Source organism: Zea mays, chromosome 7 (genome assembly GCF_902167145.1).
Source record: "Zea mays cultivar B73 chromosome 7, Zm-B73-REFERENCE-NAM-5.0, whole genome shotgun sequence".
Lineage (NCBI taxonomy): Eukaryota > Viridiplantae > Streptophyta > Magnoliopsida > Poales > Poaceae > Zea > Zea mays.
Window position 1 is genome coordinate 21,935,087 of NC_050102.1, and position 21,808 is coordinate 21,956,894.

Consider the following 21,808-nt stretch of genomic DNA (forward strand, 5'->3'; position numbering starts at 1 on the left):
AACTTTTTTCATGTTTTTAGACCTGTTAGTACTGGTTGGAGCCACCATCTAATACTAATGTGTTCTTTAATACCAGACCATATAATCAGGACTAAAGAACGAGGTCTTTAGTCCTAGTTGCATAGTATTGATTAGGAATCCAATACTATATCTAGTTCCTGCCTGATACTAAAGGATATTTCTGCTCCAGTAGAGAGTATTGTGCATATGTTGATCGGTTGGTGGTGGCGACACTTGTGATGTTGTTTTGCCTTATGAGATGACTAAACAAGATTTCTAAGTCATGGTGAACCGTCTCCATAAGATCTCGAGCCATGTGTGTAGATTGACTGATGCTAGAGCCTATTAGTCGAGGGAGTCAAATGTGATACATATCTTCAATCTGTTGATGGCATTACTCCTGGTTCCCATGAGGAGAGCATGCCCAAGTTTTAGTGAGATTGATCTATCTTAACTAAATAGGTGAACCGAGAAATCTTGAAGAAAATTGTGGTGTAAAACTATGTTCAAGAGTATACATAAGCACTCGAACGAGCACAGTTGTATACATTTTATTAGTATTCAAAAATTGCTTTCTTGGATTCACCTATTTTTCCATTTGAGTCTCCCTTGTTTTGCTTTGGGTAGGGCTTGAAAATGAACCAACTCAGCTCGTTATAGTTTGTTAGGATAATATGTTGGATGGGCTCGACTCGTTAAGTAAACAAGTTAAAACTCTCACTTAGCTCTACTCATTCATCTTGCATGCTAGCTCATTTAGCTTGCAAGCTAGCTCCTTAACTAATGAATAAATTAATAGATACTAGATTATTCTATGCATACATCATGAGAAGTAAATAAATAAGTATAATGCGTAGTATACATCATTTCTAAACTTCAACCTCATTCATATAACCTAAAACAAAGCTTAATTGTTACTAGTTTAGGCTGTTAAACTACAAAGTACTTGGCTAGTTTAGCTTTCAAGCTATCTTATTAACTTAACCATATAAAATTCTAGCTTGACTTGTTAAGGAAAGTAAACAAGCTGAGCCAAGTTAAGCTAAGTTATCGTTGAATTGAGTGAGCTAGGGAGCCATTAGTTTTTCATCCAGTCCTAGCAGTGTGCTCTTGATGACTTAGTCACCTGGGTTTGTAACTCAAGGCAAATCATTAATGCTTTGTTAGTTTGTTGTATGTTGTTGCCTAACAATGGTTAAGTGCTGGACATATATACTTGTCCACTCTTACATTCTCTCAAAAAAGAAAGGAGCCTTGCCAAGGTTTGTTTGGTAAAGTATAGCCTTCGACTATAGTTATGTAGATTGAGTTTCGTGTTAGAATAAAATTCACTTTTAACCAATATATACATATGTTGCTTATACCTAAAATAGAAGAAATCTCATTGTATAAGTGACATAATTTTTATATGTTCCACAAGTTGGTGATAATGTTTTCGTCTTCATTGTTTAGTTTCTAGGCTATCGAGTGTATCACATTAGCAACAATATATGGGACCTTCCACAGGGAAGACAATTTATGCATATCTCTATTGCATTAGATTTCGCATAATACCAAATTGTCAACATTGAAAGCATGGCTACATATATGGATATTGTGGTACTTTCATGGTCCTTCTTGGTACTTGTCTGACTAATGCATGCCAACAACCAAAACTTCATCAAGATCACTGAGAGCATCTTAGTGTGCTATTTCTAACTTGTCTTAGGTGTAGGCCTTTATTTTGGTGAATCGTATTCAAGATCATTCAATGCAGGTGACATGAAGAAAGGAGTCAACCTAGTTGATCACTTGCTTAAGCGTAGACTAAAGGTAACTCGGCTACCCATTTGTCTGCAAAAGTTTTCAATTGATCAAATAGATGTTGGTTCTGGACTTGTAGGATTGATCTAGTAGACATTTGACATGGGCATTAATCTATTGGTGCACTACAACAACCTAATCGGCTCAGATCTAGTAGCTATTGCCAAAGTTGAGGAACACCTTCCCCATGACTAGGTGCCACTATTGGTGATGATACTGTTAGCGATAACAAATCTTTGCATGATGTCAAGAAAAATCTTGATGGACTTTTTATATTTATTTTGGTGACTGGCTTTGCTTCAATGCACTTTGTAACCTTGTCTATCACAATGAGCTAATGAATATGTGGGTATACCGCACAAACATTGCTTTGAGGGGTTTAACAATGTTAGGGCACCTTGCAATGAATGGATACATGATCAATTTCTGGCCTACGATGTGCATTTTTGTTGATCATAGAACTGATAGCATTCGTAGCATCATATGATTTGATCAACATTAGCAGCTACTATTTTGGCTAATAAAAACCCCTATCAGAAGGTATCACTAACCAAAGACCGTGGGGCTACGTGATGGCCATAAACACTCAATTAGATATTACCAACCCTTATTCCTATGCTACAGATCATGGGAGGATTCTAGAGGTGCACTTAATTTGTATGGTTCATAAACAACTACAAAAAACATATTGCACACCATGACAGTGACCTGGCTTCTATTAACTATTGTGGCTAGATAGCCCTGTAGAGGTAGTAGAGGTGTGGTTGTGTGCAATCAAGTTTATTACTATGACATCTTAATTTAGTTCTTGTATGTTGACCTCTCACTATGGACGCGATGTTTCATTATTGGTTCTCAATTCGATGGTTATGTCTTGTCTTAGTTCATACTCACGGTCGCTAAGACCTAGTATTTCGTAAGGTGTTCAAAGTCGCATTATCCCTTTGTAAGATGTGAGCATTTCAAATCCATCTAACGTGTCTTCAAACTTAGAGATCTCTTGGATGTATGTTTCTATCCTAGGATATGTGCATGAATATTCATTCATTACATGGTTAATGATTGGCTTCCACGAATGTAGAGTCATCAGATTCTTAGTGATATGGCAAGGCAGAGACCATGCGCTTATGGATTCATACTCAATAACATTATGAGTTACTTTAAAGTATAATAGTAGAATGAGGCAATCTCCCTTCAACATATATAGATGAGCATGACACCATCCCTTTGTTGTTGTGCGTTAAGACCTATTTAAATACATTGTCTAGTATACGAGATCAACATGTGTGGGGATTATTCGGGCTTCATTCCATTCAGTAACAAAGGAAACTAGGGCTCGCAATTTAATTATCATGCAGGTGGGTCATGCAATATTGTATACATTGAGTTCTAGTGTGCAGTTGGCCATCCTACCAATTGAATCTTTATTGCTAAAGACATCATTCTATAGGAAGGATGTTACTAACGAGATCAAATGTCCTTCAGAGTAATGTAGCAACTTCATCTTAGTGATAAGAATGGTATAGAGCTCTTTCTATGTCTACGAGTATCAAGTTTGTGACTCAAATAATACTTTGCTAAGAAAGTAAAAAATATATTTTTTGCATCTTCTAAATGTCATCAATTTGTTGGCACCCAAATATTAACGATGCATGAGCCACAAGCATGATGTAGAGTAGCAATAACTCCTTAGGCATTAGGAAACCAACATGGTGTATGTGGTGAGGAACTTCTTAAGATGATTGAGGGATTGTTGCACTTCCTAAGTCCACTAAATTTTGTCCAAGTTCTTCAATACCTTCTTTAGGTCCTGTCATTTAAGCTTAGAGGTCACTTTGCTCAACACCATATATCATAGGTTCTATTAACTTTTGGGCATCCTTCAAGTTTTTGCTAAGGCCCATATTAATGGTTGATCTAGTATTTCTAAGTAAACTTTGATGCCTCATTTGGAGACAATATAACCAAGCAACTTTATAGAAGGGACTTCAAGGACACACTTCTCTAAGTTACACTCCGTGTTGAGATGTCAAAGGTTCAAAAATGTTTATTTGATGTCGCTAACTAGATGGTCAACCTTCTTGAGTTTGATTATGATGTCGTCCAAGTAGGATTATGGATTTGACATATTTAGACATGTAGACACCTCTGCATGCACCTCTGATAGGTAGCACTGGTTTTTTAAACCAAAAGGCATGAGGCTATAGCATAATGAGTTGAAAGGAATGATCAATGAAGTCTTTAGTTAATGTAACTCTTTCATCTAGATTTGTTGATTGTTGGAGTAAGTGTGAAGGAAGTTAAGGATTTCACACATTGTAGTTGAATCTATGACTTTATATATGTGTGATAAAGGATAAGAACCTTTAGCACATACGCTATTTAGGCCAATATAATCAATACACATTATCTATTGTCAATTATTTCTATGTATAAGGATTGGGTTCACAAGATAGTCCGTACATTAAACTTGTTTAAATAGGCAACTTCTTCTCATCTGGTGCTACGCTTCTGTTCATAGAATCAACATAGAAGATTACTTGATTGGCTTTGTGCCAAGTATAACATTTAGAGAGTGCTCAAGCATCATCTTTGGAACTCCTTGCATGTTAGAGGTATTTCATGCAAATATATCCCTATTCTAGCAGAGGAAGTCAATGAGTGACCTTCCCAAAATATTTATGTGCATTATGCCCATGTGTGTTGTATTGGAATCCTCAAGGTCGAGCTCAATCATCTTGGTTTCCTCCAAGGGCATGGCTATGGTCGAGGTCACAACATTCTTAGATGATTAGGGATTATGTAGGTTACAACCATAAACACATGACTATGTCCAACGTGCAAGCCAGATGCCTTGAATTGGAGGGTTGTTATGCATGCTGTGTGGATATCACTAGTGGTATGAGAAACAGTAGGCACAAAATCTAGAAGACCATATGTGCATTGTGTTAGAAGGGAGGAGGCTACTCCTACTACCCTAGTAGATAGGACCTTGAGCATATGGTATTGGTGCCCCCGCATTTGCTCTAGCTTGGTGGACAAGTTGGAGTTAGTAGGCTAGTTCATATAGGATTTTTCACCAAGGAGATGCACAACTTTATTTATGGTGAGCTTGTGGTTACATGTGTACACATATGTATAGTTAAGTTATACATAAAATCTTGATGTAAGTCATAGTCACACTTGTGGTGGGTTCGGTCAACCACTACTATAGAAAAAATTCACAACAACATTTTCATATCAATTTTCTAAAAAAACTATTAGAGATAATGTTTCATGTTCTCACCTTCAATTCATGCATTCACTTCTAGTTTGTAACATGAACTAATGATGAAACCTCCTTAGACCAAAACACTCGCCTGATTAATAGTTTGAGTCAGTTACCATGATGTTCATTCTATAGTTGTGAACTAGATTTTTTTGTCTTATGTTACTTTTAACCCTCAAATATAGGTTCGATTAGAGATTGATGATGTCACAAGCAGGCAAAGGCTACATTATTGCTTAGAGAGCATTTAAGGGGGTTGTGGGTAAGATTTAACGGTGAGTTATGATGTGAAGGGGAGCTTCAAAGTGAGAACATTAGATACTTTGGAGATGGAGATAATGTATTATTTATTGTTGCATTACTTGTGTTCTACAGAGCCAAACTATAGTCAAACTTCTCTTATCACTAGACCCCCTTTTATTTTATATTTTCACAAAAAATATTGGTTCTAAAAATTTTACAAAGAAGCAAAAGCATCAATTTCTTTGTTTGGAAACTCTAGTTTGCTTCAAACACATATAGTCAGGCATACAACTCTACTATGTTGTTACCATATATATTAATATATTTCACTATAAACCCATGGGTCTAAGATGTATGTGCCATGCTTGCATTGTTGCCAACCGTATTTTAACAAAGGCACAATTAAAGTGGGTTTAGTGATTTCTAGACCCGATTTCCTCAAAGTATGAGCTAATCCTTTGAATTCCCCTAACGTTCAAGAAGTCTTAATCCATTACTATCAACACACCAATTATTATAATACTAAGGCCAGGTACACGTAGCAAACATCATAACCTACCTCAAAATTAATAGTAAAACCTCATAGGTTCTCCTTATTTCCTTTTTAGATAATGGAATGAATTTGATTCATCCTCAAAATAGAGGAATCTAGCCACACTCAATACGGAATAGGTTCACCTTCAAATGACCATACAACCAAAACCTGATAGTTCACATGACAATCCTAAAACAAAATGCTATACATGAGAGCAAAAAAGGTAATTATAGTTGACTCTAGAGTAGCACATGGAAAGGTGATGAGCGACCCAGAGGCATCACTGTGTTGTAACCAAGGTTATATTAAGCGCTAGGCAGGCATTAGGCATATGGGGACTTCTATAGATAGAGCACCCATGGTAGGTTGTCATGCTCATATGGATGTGTCCGTTGAGGATTCCTACTCCCTAATGGTCTAAGGCTTGCTAGTTTGATGCCTATAGGTGTTTCTTGCACAAAGCTCATGTGTTTAGAAAATAAGCTTATACTTTTCATAAGAATGCCAAGGTGTTTGATGAACCACCTAGGCACTTAACAAGGGAGGAAGTGCAAGCCCATGTGAACCAGTTTGCATGTGATACACAAACCTATGGTAAATTGCACAATTGAACACTTCTGCAGAATATTGTTTTAGGAAACTTTCATATTTTCCTAAGTTGCTACTTCCATAGAATATTGATGTGATGCATAATGAAAAGAATATGGGTGAAGCCATATGGAACACATGTTTTGACATAACTTAAAGATCAAAGATAAATTGAAAGCTAGGCTAGATTTGCGGGGTATATGTAATCTGATTTCTAACTAATTCAGCAAACAAATTTCTAACTATAGTCAAATTTCTAACTAAATTAATAATACATATTTCTAACTAATTCAACAATACAAGGCATGCACATGAACTAATTAAGCATCCAAGTCAAAGAATCCATGTTGAATAATGAATAGAAGTATAGAACAAAGGAGATGGAGGAGGAGCAGAGCAAGAGCGAGAGCACGATGGTTGGCAAAAAGGAGCAGAGAAGTGCTGAACCTGGTGGCCTAGACGACTTGACCAAGGGGAAGAGGACACAGACGGCGGCGGTCCTGGACGGCTCGGAAAGAGGACCAATTTGGAGGCGGTCTTGATTGTTTCTCTCCTCTCCCATGCAACACCAGTTGTAGCTTTCGCCTTCTCTCTCTCTCTCTCTCTCGTGCAACAACAGCTCCTGCCTCTTTCCCTCTTATTCACATTCTTTCCCGCGTAGCGGTTCTCGCGCTTTTCCCGCGTGCGTCGAGCTCCGCTTCCACGCGCCTCCTTTCCGCCTCAGCACGCGCAACCCAAATCACGCGTCGCATATGCGCGCCGATCGCGGAATAACCGCCTAGGGCCTAAGCGCAGTGCTAACAATGTCGCTTAGTGTCTAATCATGATTAGGCATGCGTTTAATGGCACTTTTTTGAACATTGGTTTTAACTCATAAGTGGAACAAAAAATGCTAATAGAAATAGTTTATTATTGTTGACAATAAAAGCTTATTTGGTATTTTTACATTGTTTATACCATCTACCAAATAAGAGCAATAGACCCCTACTTGTGCCCTTATAGTTAAATATGGGTGCTCATGTCAAAAACACACCTCCAGCTAGGCCCCTACTAGAGCACCCTACGGTCGTGACATTGAAGCAAGACCCAGCAAGTAGAGTGGATCCTCATAACGCACCTCCATCGGTTCCTCATACTCGTGTCTTACCCAAGTAGAGGCACTTGCACTATGATGAGCAGTGCCTCCACTACTTATCCACGTGTTCAATGGCTAATGAGTGGAGCTCTGCCTCTTCCCCGTGAGGGCGAGAGGATCCTCTAAGTGAGGAGGAGTGGATCTCGTGCCTCCCATGCATATAGCTTAGTTGATAGAGTGTAGAGTACGACGAGCGGGTCCCTATTGTTAGGGTCTATCAAAAAGATTTAAGGGCTCTAATATGGGGCCTCTTTTAGAGCCCGCGTAAAAAATAGGCTCTCCAAAATTAGTTTAGGACTTCTTTTAGAGCATGTGTAAAAAATTGTCTCTCAAAAATGAGGAGAAGCCTCCAAAACAAAAGTAGCGGCCCTGATTGAACGTATCTTGCTCGAGTTGGTCTAAGTTCTCTAGATTTGATGGTGGAATTGTAAGAAACACAATTTATAATTCCTGCCAAAGGAATGTAGCATACCAACACAAAGATGTCGAATAGTCTCTATCTTACTATATAGAAGCAACAATGAGTAGACCAGTTCTAATTCTTTCTAGCTAGGGGTGGTAATGGATCACGATCCATATAATTCTTCACTATTTGTTTGAACTCTTAATTAATTTTAGTTCAAAAAGAATAGAAATAGAACTTGATCCTAATTTGATCTAGTCCTTAAATTTTATAGTGTGAATTTAGAGTCCATTACCACCCCTACTTCTAGCTAAGTTATAGTTTGTTGGTCTCATTCCTTTTTAAGAAACGACATGGTGTGTTTATATTTTCAAAGAACGTTTCATCTCTCAAATTTCAGTGGAAAATTGAGCTAAATATGGAAGAACGATCCTTACTCAAAGACCAAGTGGTCATTTCATTTACAACCGTACAACATGCACTAATTTGGTCACATATGGTGGTCATGTCTTGAAAGGGTCACAAATTATATTATTTTATATAATATATGAAAACATGATATGCTTTTGATTTTTGAAGGGCACGTCATTGTCCACTTTCTTATATATTAAGCCACATTATCTTAACAACAAAACAATAGACTTCAGTTTTTTACCATTGGAAATATTTGCCACTGAATATATGAATATATCAGCTGTGATTAATAACTACCTGTCAACAACGATTGATTTACTGTGTGCCTGCAAGGAAATAATGTCTCTACTTATTGATTATATATGTATAAGCATTTATGTCACATTTTGTACTACATATAATCTGGACACACCTCAGTAGCCACTACGCTATTAAAGACAGCTGTTTGGACTGCTACAAGTGTAATACATAGAGCCAAAAATATTATAAAAGCAGTAGAAGCCAGTACGAATTAAAGGCAAGCGAACAGTCAATTGAGATTTATTTGAGGAAGAATTAGCAAGAGCATTAATTTCTTTTTTTGGAAGAATTAGCACACATACAAATAGGGGTTTAATTTTTTGTGGCAGTGTAGTGCCAGTCATAACATGGCTGTCTTCCGCCAGACCGTTGTGATCCTAAATTCCAGTAAGTACGTGCTAAACATTTATAGATGCCATCCAAAGATAACTGGAATCCAGCTGTAAAATAGCCTGCCGTAAGCTAAACTGGCTCGGAATTTTATATAGGCAATTCAAATCTATGAAGATCTTGGGCGGTTTGCACTTTGATCCTATATATGTTCGTGTGCCTATATAAACGCTCGCGTCAACATACATTACTCATCGATCGACTCTCATATATTAGCAATGGTGAGGGGTGAGATGAAGCCGATCGAGAACGAGGAGACACGGCAGATATGCTTCACCAAGCGTCGGCAGAGCCTGTTCAACAAGGCCAGCGAGCTCTCCATCCTGTGCGGAGCGATGGTTGGCTCCGTCGTCTTCTCAACCTTCGGCACGCCGTTTTCCTTCGGGCACCCATCCATCGACGACGTCGCAAACCGGTTCCTCAGCCCTCCTCCTCCTCCTCCGTCTGATGCTCCCGCTGCTTCGTCGGGTGGTGGTGCTGGTGCTGGTGCAAGTGGAAGCAGCAGCAACGACGGCAGCTGCAGCTGGGCTGTGACGGACACGATCCGTAGGCTGAACTCGGAGTACGCAGAGCTGCGACAGGCTCTGGACTCGGAGAGCAAGAAGAGGGAGACGCTGCAGGAGGCTACAGGCAAGGAGATGGGTGCGCGTATGATGCAGCTACTGAACGCCAACGTCTCGGAATTAGGCCTTGCCGAGCTGCTGGAGTTCCTCGAGTGTCTGGAGGCAGTGGATGGTGTCGTCAACAACGAGACAGCAAACAAGACGACGACGACGCTTGATCTTGAAGCCACCACCACCACCAGCGGCGGCAGCAGCCAAACTCGTCAAGGGTTAGTGCCACAGCCACCTATGGAGACGGTGGTAGCACCGGCACCGGCAGCGGCAGACCTGCAGTACCAGCTGCTTGGTGGTGAGCACAGCGGTGCCGCCGATCCTATGGCGTTCGCAGCTCCTACTACTAGTTGGAGCAGTGAATTCGTCGTTGATGGATTCGAAGTCGACGACCCCATGCATGGTGGTGGTGGTGGTGGTGATGATCTCCATGATGTTTATTATGCCCTTGGGGATTTCCCGGGCGATGACCAGAATCATGGTTGATTATTGCTATGAACTCAATGTATGCGTTATGAATAATGTGGTCAGTCAGTCAGTCAGTCACACATGCATGCATGCACTGATCATCATCCACAATTATATGCGCGTGTCGCAAGTGTGTGTTCTAGTGGTGTCGTGCCTTCATTCTGATGTTAGATGGTTCATGGTTGTCACCGAGATTTATCTATGACTACTCACTACTGGAAACTAGAATTGTCCTCTGAGTGTTGATGAATTTTTCTATGGGTTTTCTTTTTGGCGGTCAACCTGATTTCCATTGCATAAAGTCGTGGGAATGATAAATTACATTGGAGGGATGTTACATCTCAAAGCATAGAGAAGGAAGATACATGGGGGTAGGGAGAGAGAGAAACACAAGCACAGAAAAGGGAACCGTGTGGGCATCTGTTCTGCAGGCAGCCAGAGTACGCTCGAGTGAAGTCAGCTCCACCCTGAAGATCCTGGCATTTCTTCTCTTCCAGAGGTGCCAATCAATAGCATAGAAGGGCGAGAGTGGTGAAATTTTGACCGTGCAGGTTCAGGGTGGGGTAGGAGATGGAACCTTTTGCAGTCAGGTTTCTCCAGGATCTGAATACCGAGTGTTGTCCAAAAGGTCGTTGCAAAGTGACAGTTGAATAGCATGTGTGTGGTTATTTCTGGTGCAGTGTGGCAGATCTTGCAGATATCAGGTCTGTTTGGTGTGGCGCCTCCACCACCACGCCTAACTTGCGACGGTCAAATTGGCCGCCACAACTATGGCGGTTGAAGTGCGGCGGGCTGTGACGGTTTAGGCCATGCACCAAACATGTCTATCATCCTCCACGATGCCTTTCTTTTTGAGGTTCACTCGAGTCTGTAGCCTATCCTTGGATGCTAGCCAAGCAAAAAATCACTCTCGTGGGAGCTTTGTTCTTCTAGATGAAGGCAGATAGGGGGCTTCCTTGCTTTGGGTTTTGAGTAACTTGTACATGAGGCCTATTTCACAGCATCCATGACGTAGTTGAGGTGGTTGTCAAGGACCATGTTGATGAGCATAAGGCGTCCTATGGGATTGAGGAGGCTCGTTTGTCAACCTGTCAAGTAAAAATGTATGATTAATGTGTCGTTTTCCAAAATACCAACATAAAAATGCATAAACTCACAAAAATAGTAGAATTTTTCTGTGTGTGATGGTTGTAACTACTCTGGCGGTTCAGTAAAAAACATATGGAAAATTACGTATAAGGAGATTTACACACGGACAGAGAAACTCAATTGGCCACAAGGATTTGGCATTGACACCGTTGTTTTGGCCTTCACATCCTCGTTTTGATGTTCACACGATCCCAAGAAAAGAAAATATCTTTAAAATAAAAAACAATGAAATCCTAACCCTAACCTACCGGCCCATGCCCCTAACACCCACTCATGGCTAGTTTGAAAACTCAAATCCCTTGAGGATTGCAAGAGATTGACATGGAAATGAACTAACTTTCCCCTCAACCCCCTTCAATCTCCAAGTGGATTTGAGTTTCCAAACTAGCCCTCACAATATCACGCACTCCACCCCAACACCACACATGCTTGGATCGACTCACGCACGCGTCAGTCGTTGCTCCATGCTGGTAACCTCACCCAGGTCGATCGCCTCTAGATTCACGCACCCTACGCTCCCTGAGTCCTCGTTGGTCTCCGCTCCTGAATCAATGTTCTTCCCGTTCCTGGCTCGCTGGTGACCACACCCCCTTTTGTGCTCTGCCTAGGTTAATGGACCTCTGGTTGCTGGCCAAGGTCCACGCCTGTCGATGCTCTAGGGCACATCCCCCACACCCTCCATCGGTCATACTAGGCACAATACCTTCCCCTCTGGTGTTCGTCTTAGAGCGAAGAACCTCCTTTCCCAGTTGGTCTCCCTTTCCTTAGATCTTTCATTATAGTCTTCTTCCCTCCAATTCTAGCCACTGGTGCAGTATGCTTTGCCTTATATGAATTTTAGAATGTTTATCCTTGCATCCAAAACAATGCATCTTTATTGTTGTGCTACCTAATTATATTAATATTTGAAATAGAACTAGTTAACATGTCAAATCTGACATGCTACCTAATGGTCGGTAGTGTGGTAAAGCTCGCTCAATTTAATGGATTAATGGAACCACTAGATTCTTGAATAGTGCATTTTATATTACTGATGTTGCTAAAAACGACACCATTAAGTGTCCTTGTGCAAAATGTCGGAACTACTTTGGACACAAAATCTATAATGTAGAGATGTATTTGTGTAGGAATGGTTTTAAGTAAGGGTATGAAAATTGGACTAAGCATGACAAGGGGATCATTTCACATGATGAATATAATGTGGAAACGGAGAGGGCTTTGATGAAGTTGATCATATGAGTCAAATGTTGGAAGACCTTGCTAGGCACCATCCACCTATGTTGGATGTTGAACCAACAACATATGCCAAAGTTCTCTATAGAGATGGTTGCTAGTGTAGGTCAATCGGTGCATGATAGAACCACGCACTCACACTTGTGTGTTGTAGCTCGCTCGCGTGCTTTCTATGAAGTCATGATGCAACATGTCCATCATAGAATATGGTAATACACTAGGCATAATACATGAACTACTTCCTCCTGACTCCAAGTTACCTAATGACTTCTACCAATTTAGGAAGCTATTAGAGGGTCTTAGTATGCCATATATAAAAATTGTTGTTTGCTATAACAATTGCATTCTATTCTACAAAGATAACAAGAACACAGATGAATGCGATTTTTTGTGGTGCTAACCAATTTATGCAAGGGAGAACAAAGGTTGCACACAAAGTTTTTTGCTATCTTCCAATAACATATAGATTTTAAATGCTATATCTACATGGGGATACGACCAAATTAATGAGATAATGTAGTCCCACAACATGTGGTGAGATGGTGGACCTTTGTGGTGGAGAGGCTTGGCTACAATTTGATTTGGACTATTTAAATTTTGCAAGTGCAAAAAGAAATGTGCACCTAGTAGTAGCAAAACATGGTTTCGAAACATTTGATGTGAATGTTTCACCTTACTCATGTTGGACAGTATTTGTGACCCCATTGAACCTACCTCCTAGCACACTCTTAAGGCTAGATTATATTTTTCCTCTCACTTATTGTTCTTGGTCCCTAGCATCCCGATAGAAAACTGAACATTTTAATGCAACCCTTAGTTGATGAACTTTAATAACTATGTAAGGGGCTCACAACAGGGGATTCCTCATTGAAGTAGGAGTTTACAATGATAGGAATCTACCTTTGGTCAGTACATGACTTTATGGCATATGAGGACTTTTATAGCTAGAGCACCCATGGTAGGTTGTCATGCTCATATGGATGTGTATGTTGATGATTCCTACTCCCTAATGGTCTAAGGCTCGCTAGTTTGATGCCTATAAGTGTTTCTTGCATAAAGCTCATGCGTTTAGACAATAAACTTATACTTTTTCATAAGAATGCCAAGGTGTTTGATGAACCACCTAGGTACTTAACAAAGGAGGAAGTGCAAGTCCATGTGAACCAGTTTGCATGTGATACACAAACCTATGGTAAATTGCACAATTGGACACATGCACTTTGTTTTAGGAAACTTTCATATTTTCCTAAGTTGCTACTTCTGCAGAATATTGGTGTGATGCATAATGAAAAGAATATGGGTGAAGCCATATGGAACACATGTTTTGACATACCTTAAAAGATCAAATAAAATTTGAAAGCTAGGCTAGATTTGGCTAATATATGTAATCATCCTTCCATGCATTCGATATAAAAGAGAAATGGAAAATGGGATATGCCTAGAGGTCCATTTAGTATTCACAAAGATGTTAAGCCAACCATCTTACAATGGTTCGATGAATTATAATTCCATGTGCATATGCATCCAACCTAAAGCATGGTGTGAATCTGCTACAAAAGAAAAAATTTAGACTAAAAAGTCATGACCATTACATCTTTACCGAAAGGTTGCTTCTTATAGGGTTTCATGAGTTTTTACTAGAGAAAGTAAGGTGTTGTTTGGCTGAGCTTAGTTTCTTCTACTGTCAATTGTGTTCCAAATAGCTTAGAAAGAATGTTATCCACTTGCTTGAAGAGCATGTTGCATTGCTTATTTGTAAAATGGAGAAGGTCTTTTCTCCAGACTTCTTCAACGCTATGCAACTTCTAATCATACATTTGCCTTATATGAAGCATGATGGCGGGATAGTTGTGTGCATTTTGATGGATTTTTAAACAAAAAATTAATCATACGCAAATAGCCTCAGAAATTCATGAAATTTTAGGGAGGCGCAACATATGTCCATATATGACAAAAAAATGTTTGGACCAAAAAATCCATAATATGTCATCATTTCTTCCATTTCACTTTCACTTGTTGCATAAGTTACACGAGAAATCATTCTAAGTATCCAAGTTTCAATATAATCAATACTTCACTTTATCATTTACGTATGGAGACTTAAGGTTATCTTCTTATAGAATGTTTATTAGTCTTGGTAACTTATATACAATTTTCGGTCAACACAAGAATATTTTATGAATTTAATTGCAATTTGATGATTTTCTGCAGAAAGAAATTAATAATACACAAATAGCATAAGAAATTCATAAAATTTTACAAAGGCACAACACATGTCCACATATAATGTTAAAAAAATTTGGACTCAAAGAGTGGCTAAATAGTGTCTTACATGGTATTCGACAAAAATTTCATTGCCGATGCTATCCGTATCTGATTAGTTTCGTATTCGATACACGATTATCAATATTTATAATTAAAAACATCTGTATTTTTATTTATATCCGAAGTTATCTATATTCGGATTTGAATCTGAACAAAAATATAAAAATAAATATGATCTCGTTAATATCTGTTCGGATTCTAATTCGATTACACCTCTATCGTTACTCCTCATGCAGTCACTTCCTTTTCTTTTCGTTTTCCCCTTGTGTGTGAGCTGCGACTGCAAGTAAACCCCTCCCTCACCGGCCCTCTTTCTCTCTGTGTCATCACCCTCATTCCGACAGTTCCGCTAGAAGGAAAAGAAGAAAAAAAAACTCTCTTTCTCTCTCTTTCCCAGCCCTCTCTCTCCCTCTCCACCCGGCCGCCACCATGTCAGGCCTCTACAGCCAGGGCTTCTCCCCTGCAAGAACCCTCTCCCCCCAGATTAGGAGCAACCCCGACGCTGACAGGTACTAATTTCTCATCGGATTACTTGCTGCCAACTCTTGATCCAACGATCGCTCCGTTTCCGCTTCCTTCCCTCCTCCCCGCGATTGATTGGGCCGGTGTGCTGACGGTGCCGTCGCTGCTTGCTTCCTCCGCAGCCAGTACTTGGCCGAGCTTCTCGCGGAGCATCAGAAGCTGGGGCCCTTCATGCAGGTGCTGCCGATATGCAGCCGGCTGCTCAATCAAGGTGAGAGATCTTTTTTTCCCACCCCTCGCTTGCTCACTGTTGCTTGCTGATTGGTGACAAATCCTGTGCGCTCGAGCCTCCGAGGGGGTTCCTCTGCAATCGGGACTGGGGAATCGCGAGGCTTCAATGCTCGGATGGCTGCTGATCTTTTTTCTGCGGCTTTTATGCTGGCGGGGATGGTAGAGTTGCCAAGCCGCCGCCTTGATTTGTCTTCTCTTCGCTGGCGTAGAGTGATCCCATTAGTCTTATTGTCCCTGTTTCTAGCCCATTGTTTTGACTGTCTTGCACTCTTGCTACCAAGTTTGGTAACGAGTTCTTAGTTGATCCACCACCAATGATCAAGATGGCTGGAAACAGCATATTGATCAGGGAAGGTTTGTATAGGGGATGCAATCAATTGTTCATCCTATTCCCGCGGCTTGCATTCTGCGGAATAGGATGATAATTGATAACTTAGTTGGATTGCATTGGATATTGATTATTATCTTGTTTAATAAAAAATGTATATTGTTTCCATTTGAGGAAACCATCTGCAAGACTACACACTCTGCTATCCATAACCTATTATTTGAGATGTTGCTTGTCCTTTTTTTATGTGTTGTGTGGTGCTATTATGACACCCTATGTTTAAACAATTATATTATTTTTTTCTTTTCTGACAACTAACTCTGCTGTTTTTCTTTTCTTCGTCATTTGTGTCACGTAGAAATCATGCGGGTATCAAGCATGGTTCATGACCATGGATTTAGTGATCTTGACAGGCGCCGGTTTAGAAGTCCTAGCCCTATGTCCTCACCAATTGTCCGGCCTAATCTACATGGCAATGGATTTGGTCCTTGGAATGGGATGCACCAAGAGGTAGGTGTAATTCTTTAATCGCTGAAATATGCTTTCTTTTTTAAAACATGTTTTTATCCCTTCAGTAACCTTCCTTTGTTATGTGATATTTTAATTGTTTTTGGATTTCCAATTCTTCTAACATTCTGATGACAAGGATAAAATCATGAAGGCTATCATGCTCTATAAAATGTAATAAGAAGAAACTAAGCCTTGGGGAAGACCTTCCCAGGGTGTTGCACTGGACCATGTATTTCACTGTGTAGTGGTGAAGTTTTTTTTAACCGATCCCCAAAAATCTGCTCCCACAGGGAGTTGACCTGGGCCTGCTGGGTGCTACTAAGACACTACAACCACTAAGCTGCAGGAGGATTTATAATGTTCTGTAATGAAGATACTTAAGTCCTAGAGGGTATGTCTATGCCATATATAGTAACGTGTACCTTTAATATAACAGAGATTGGGCTTTCCTCCTCCTGGAACAAGTATGGACTGGCAAGGAGCACCACCAAGCCCTGGCTCTTATATTGTCAAGAAGATCGTTCGCTTGGAAGTTCCCGTCGACTCTTACCCTAATGTACTGCCTCCCCAAACCTGTGCAATTTATCTTTCAGCATTAAATGACATTTTAGTTCTAATATCTTCTATGTTTAATTTTCTCTAGTTCAACTTTGTGGGGCGCATTCTAGGGCCAAGGGGTAATTCTCTAAAGCGAGTTGAAGCATCAACTGGCTGCCGTGTTTTTATTAGAGGGAAGGGTTCCATCAAAGACACAGAAAAGGTAACCAAATATTGTATTGCTTAATCGCATCCCACTTATATGTTTGTCTACTTATGATATCTTAAGTTTAGCATGGTTTTATGGCTAGATAGGTAAAGAGCTTCTCTATTAATGTATTGTCTGTCAAGAAACTCTAGGAACTGCATGCCACTTTGGTTTTCTTGGCTGACTGCTTGTACTAGCATTGTTCAATTAGTCTTGCCTTTTCCATTTCTGCAATAGATTAGACATTAATAATCATGATAAGAAAATACGAGCTAAGCCTTTCCCCCATCGATGGTTAACTGTTAACTACAAAAGTATAAGGACGGACACAGTTTTGGACTTACTTTCGGATAAAAATAAATAAACGAATGCTTACTTAGGCAGCACTTGCTATATATTTTATTAGATCTTGTTAGTTTGGGGGTTGGCTCATAGTGACAGATGGCCTTCTCAAGATTCAGATCCCCTCATGCGCATGGGACCCTTTAGAAAGAGCAGTGTTATAATGACTAATGGCAATAGGTCGCTTATCTTAGGGAAATAGTTTTTGGAGGAATTCTGCCATTTTTGCACTCTCCATTTATTTCTCTATCCTTCCCTTGAAGCATCATTAGTTTGTCCATTTTTATGGCACAAATTCAAACCAAGAAGTGCTTCAATTATATGCTTATTATTTTTTCGCCTCCATTAAATCCAAATAAATATTTATGACATAGAGCTTCAATGGACTGAAACAAAAACGAGAAGTGCATAATTTCAATTGCAATGGCGTTTATTTTTGTTGCTTACCATGTCCTAATGTAAAATTAAGTATTCTTTATTGAAAATGGAAAACATTTGATTTATTTTTCCATTGTTTCGGTATTTGCCTTTTGATTGATTGCATTGGATGGAATATTACAATTTGAGTTGAGAATGAAAATAGGGTTGTCCAAAGAGGAAGGATTGACAAAGAAAAGTTTGACATCTTGTGCTTCATGCTTTTGGCATTTTTATCGCTAATACTTAATTGTAGCACTATAGGAACTTGAACTTTATTATTTACATTTTAAATAAATTTATTGGAAATAGTTGCTAACAGGTTGGTTCCCTGGGCACTGCAATATTTGTTGTTGCTCTAGAAAGTAAATAGAAGTCCCTTCTTTTCTTACTTATCAAGAAGGGCAGATCTAATGTCAGAGGCTCCCACATGAGTGGGGTCTGGGAAACGGATAAATTGAGGCAAGCCTTCCCCGGCAAATGCAGAGAAGCTGCTTTGAACCCACGACCTGGTGATGCAGTGAGACAACTCTCACCACTGTACCAGACCTGCCCTTCACTTCTTTTTTTACATATCAATCATAATATATTGTTTAACTTTGTACTTTTTGTTAAGACTAAAACAGCTTGTTTCCACTTCTTGAAGAAGCTCTAGATAAAAGTAGGAGTTTATTTTTGTAAACAAACCTTTTGTCTGCTCTCTTTTATCTCCCCTCTCTCTTGCCTCTCAAAGTCTCACGTGACAGTAGGTGGCAGCACATAAGGACTAACAGCACCCCCCCCCCCTCTCGGCCTCCCCCTTTCCATCAGCTTCCTCCATGGTGACCTGGACAGATCCAATGTGCTGCTCCTCCAGGAGAGGTCATGAGCATCTAGATCTGGTGCTGCTCAACTTGAGTATCAGCACCAGCATTGTGCACAGGCATCTTGGCTTGGGGGTGGTTACACGGTGATGGATCAGAGTTTAGTGCAGGTGGAGGCAAATCTCCCGACCTCCAGGAACGTTGTGGACAGCGTGGAGGACATGGAAGGGTGTCAGGGTGCTGAAGTCATGGGTGGTGGGGAGAAGCGCTCCTGCTCCCATGGCTGGAAAAGGCTGGACTTTCCCCACTTCTACTTTTGGCTCTCCCTGTTGTAGCACCATATGCAATAGCACTGAAAAAGAATCGTCTTTGGGAAGTTTGCCTGCTTTTTTTTCTTAGAAGCTGGAGATGAGCTACGTTAAACTGGACCAATCCTAGATACAGAGCTGGACTTCCCCATTTCTAACTTTTGGCTCTCCCTGTGGTAGCAGCAGAAGTGCTGAAAATAATCAGCGTTTGAGAAGTTTGCCTGCTTTTCCTTCCTAAAAAAGCTAGAGATAAGCCGTGCCAAACAGGACAATCAAGAAGTCATATTATTTGCCCTTCCCATCATTCTCTTCTTCTTAACTAGGGTATACATTTTGTTTTTTGTTGATTTAGGAGGAGAAGCTTAAAGGAAAACCTGGCTATGAACATCTGAATGAGCCACTGCATATATTGATCGAGGCTGAATTACCAGCGAATATCGTTGACACAAGACTGAGACAGGCACAAGAAGTCATGGAAGAATTGCTAAAGCCAGTGGTAAGTTTTTCTAGTGTACAATAAACTATACCGTGACACTCTTATTTCAACTGCCTAATGTTGTGTCCTGTGGAAAGGTTACATGATCAATGCACCAATCTAATAATATTTATCTAATAATAATATTTCATAAATCACTATTACAGGCAAATGGTGTTGTATCAGTTTGTATCTAGTGACTAGTAGCAGCTAACATGTACCCTATATTGTTCTGTCTTGTCTATCTATTCCAACTGAAGCCAACAACAAAAGGAAATGTACTCCTATATCCTGAAACCTGAAAGCTGGGAGTATGCTATTCAGTTGCAACTTTCTCAAAACATGAAGCATTCATACTTTTGCCTAATAGATGGCCAACTGCATGTATATCATGAATTGCCCTTTAGTAAAATCAAATGGCATTTTGGGGTGCATGTACCTACTACTTCTAAAACATTGTCCAGCTCTCTTTGTGCATGTATTTTGGGTATACAAAGGTTCATGAGTAAATTTGTCTCAAGGGATGCCATAGTACTACAACGTCGAATGGTTAAGATACATTGTCATGCTTCATAATATCACCTCTTTGTCTGCGACTGTATTATTTGGTTAATTGGTTCCATAGAGAAGGTCATACTGAACTCTTAATGCCACTGGCCTAGTTTAGCTTTAGCCTGTTGTGGCTAAGAGCAATTACTGTGTTTCACTCAATGATTCTGTAAAGTGTTTTCCCCTTCGCAGTCAGTCCTCAGGCCTTATATGCATGTATTGTACTTTTTTCGTTATATTCCCTCTACAACTTCTTAGAAATCATGTAGAAGTACGAATGCCTTCCAGTTTCCAAACAAACCTTGAGTTCAGAACTCAAATTGTGCTTCCCTTTGATGTAGGACGAGTCACAAGATTTCTACAAGAGGCAACAGCTGAGGGAACTGGCTATGCTGAACTCAACCCTGAGAGAAGACAGTCCTCATCCTGGAAGCGTATCCCCCTTCAGTAACGGCAGCATGAAGCGCGCGAAGCCAAGCCAGTAGAGGGAAGCTTCTGGCTCTCCTCCAACCCTTGAGTCGTCCACGGCGCGGCACCGACAAGGTGGTGCCCTTGGAACTCGCGCTGTCCGTGTCTGTCTCGTGGGTGCTTGTGTAATAGAAGGTATGCATCTGCTGCTAGACAGGATAGTCTGGGTACCAGGTGCGTCGTCGTCTCAAGGAGACGAGGAGGGATCGGTGGCCGATGAACTGCCTTTGATCTTGGTGGGTGGATCCGGCCGTGCTGTTGTTGTAACTGCTTGTAAGGGTGATGGACATTATTCGTTTTATTCGTTGTTGGCTGTTAACCCTGAGTAGATTATGGTGCTGAGGAGATAGTGGTTTCAGTGGGAGACTAGTTAAACCCTGATAGTAGTGTGAGCTGTTCGTTTAGGTGTTTAATTAGCTTGTACTATTCTCGAATATTTGTCGTCCGCTAGTTCATTTTTTGAACTAAGCCGCGACAAATAAAAAAGAACTCAGGGATAGTATTATTATTCGCGTTACATTGTGTGGAGTTGCAACACTAGAGATGATGACACATCCCGCTCTATGATAGTTTGATGACGACAGCTTTGGATGAACCATGTGGATCTATCTATTAGAATGTTAGTGAATCGATTGGGCGTTGACATGATGCGCACATGATCCATCTGTGTACATATGTATGTGTAAATTAAATCTGGGTCTTGGATCTTTCGTTCAATAATCAATGGCTAGCATATTTTATAAAAGGAGTTCTTTTTTGCGTCTAGCTACATATTAAAAATATAAATCCCTGTGTGTTCGGCCATTAATTGTTTGTCTCAACGGGGCATAAAAATCCCTATACGTTTAGGGGTTATAGATTTAATTTATGTATATGTGCACGCACCCCGTGGTTAGTCCCCCACACTCTACCGTGACAGCGAGCCAGTGAGACTGCAACAGGCAGGCAGGTGTGACCAGCAAAACTCCAAATCCCTACTCCCCCAAGACCTTGTTAACAAGGGTGTATTTGGTTACAATGACAAGACGAGACGGGATAGGACGATCCATCAAATAAGATTATTTGGTTAAGAGTCAAAGGTTGAGACAGAATTATCCTAGTGTTGTCTCCAGTTATCCTTCAAAATTGGAGGGACGAGAGAGGACACCAGGGAATATCCTTGTCAAGGGTTGGGACAGGACTATACCTCATGGATTGAAAAGGATTGGAAAAAAAATTATGATTTTTTTTTGACTTGCTATG

At 40.3% G+C, this 21,808-nt stretch overlaps 1 protein-coding gene across 1 annotated transcript; it reads left to right on the plus strand.

Annotated features, from left to right (window-relative positions):
- The first annotated feature begins 15,144 nt into the window (after positions 1 to 15,144).
- On the plus strand, positions 15,145 to 21,159 carry LOC100283658 (nucleic acid binding protein). Its single transcript, NM_001156559.2, has 7 exons — positions 15,145 to 15,377; positions 15,513 to 15,601; positions 16,308 to 16,459; positions 16,896 to 17,015; positions 17,103 to 17,219; positions 19,427 to 19,570; positions 20,440 to 21,159. The coding sequence occupies exons 1-7, from the start codon at positions 15,298 to 15,300 to the stop codon at positions 20,581 to 20,583; spliced, it is 846 nt and encodes a 281-aa protein (NP_001150031.1). The 5' UTR covers positions 15,145 to 15,297; the 3' UTR covers positions 20,584 to 21,159.
- Positions 21,160 to 21,808: the final 649 nt, after the last annotated feature.

Excerpts from the sequence above, each read along its gene's own strand:
- LOC100283658 (NM_001156559.2), top strand. The coding sequence starts at position 15,298 with ATGTCAGGCCTCTACAGCCAGGGCTTCTCCCCTGCAAGAACCCTCTCC. Across the intron at positions 17,016-17,102 it reads CCGTCGACTCTTACCCTAAT|TTCAACTTTGTGGGGCGCAT; the intron begins GTACTGCCTCCC and ends AATTTTCTCTAG. Across the intron at positions 19,571-20,439 it reads AAGAATTGCTAAAGCCAGTG|GACGAGTCACAAGATTTCTA; the intron begins GTAAGTTTTTCT and ends CCTTTGATGTAG.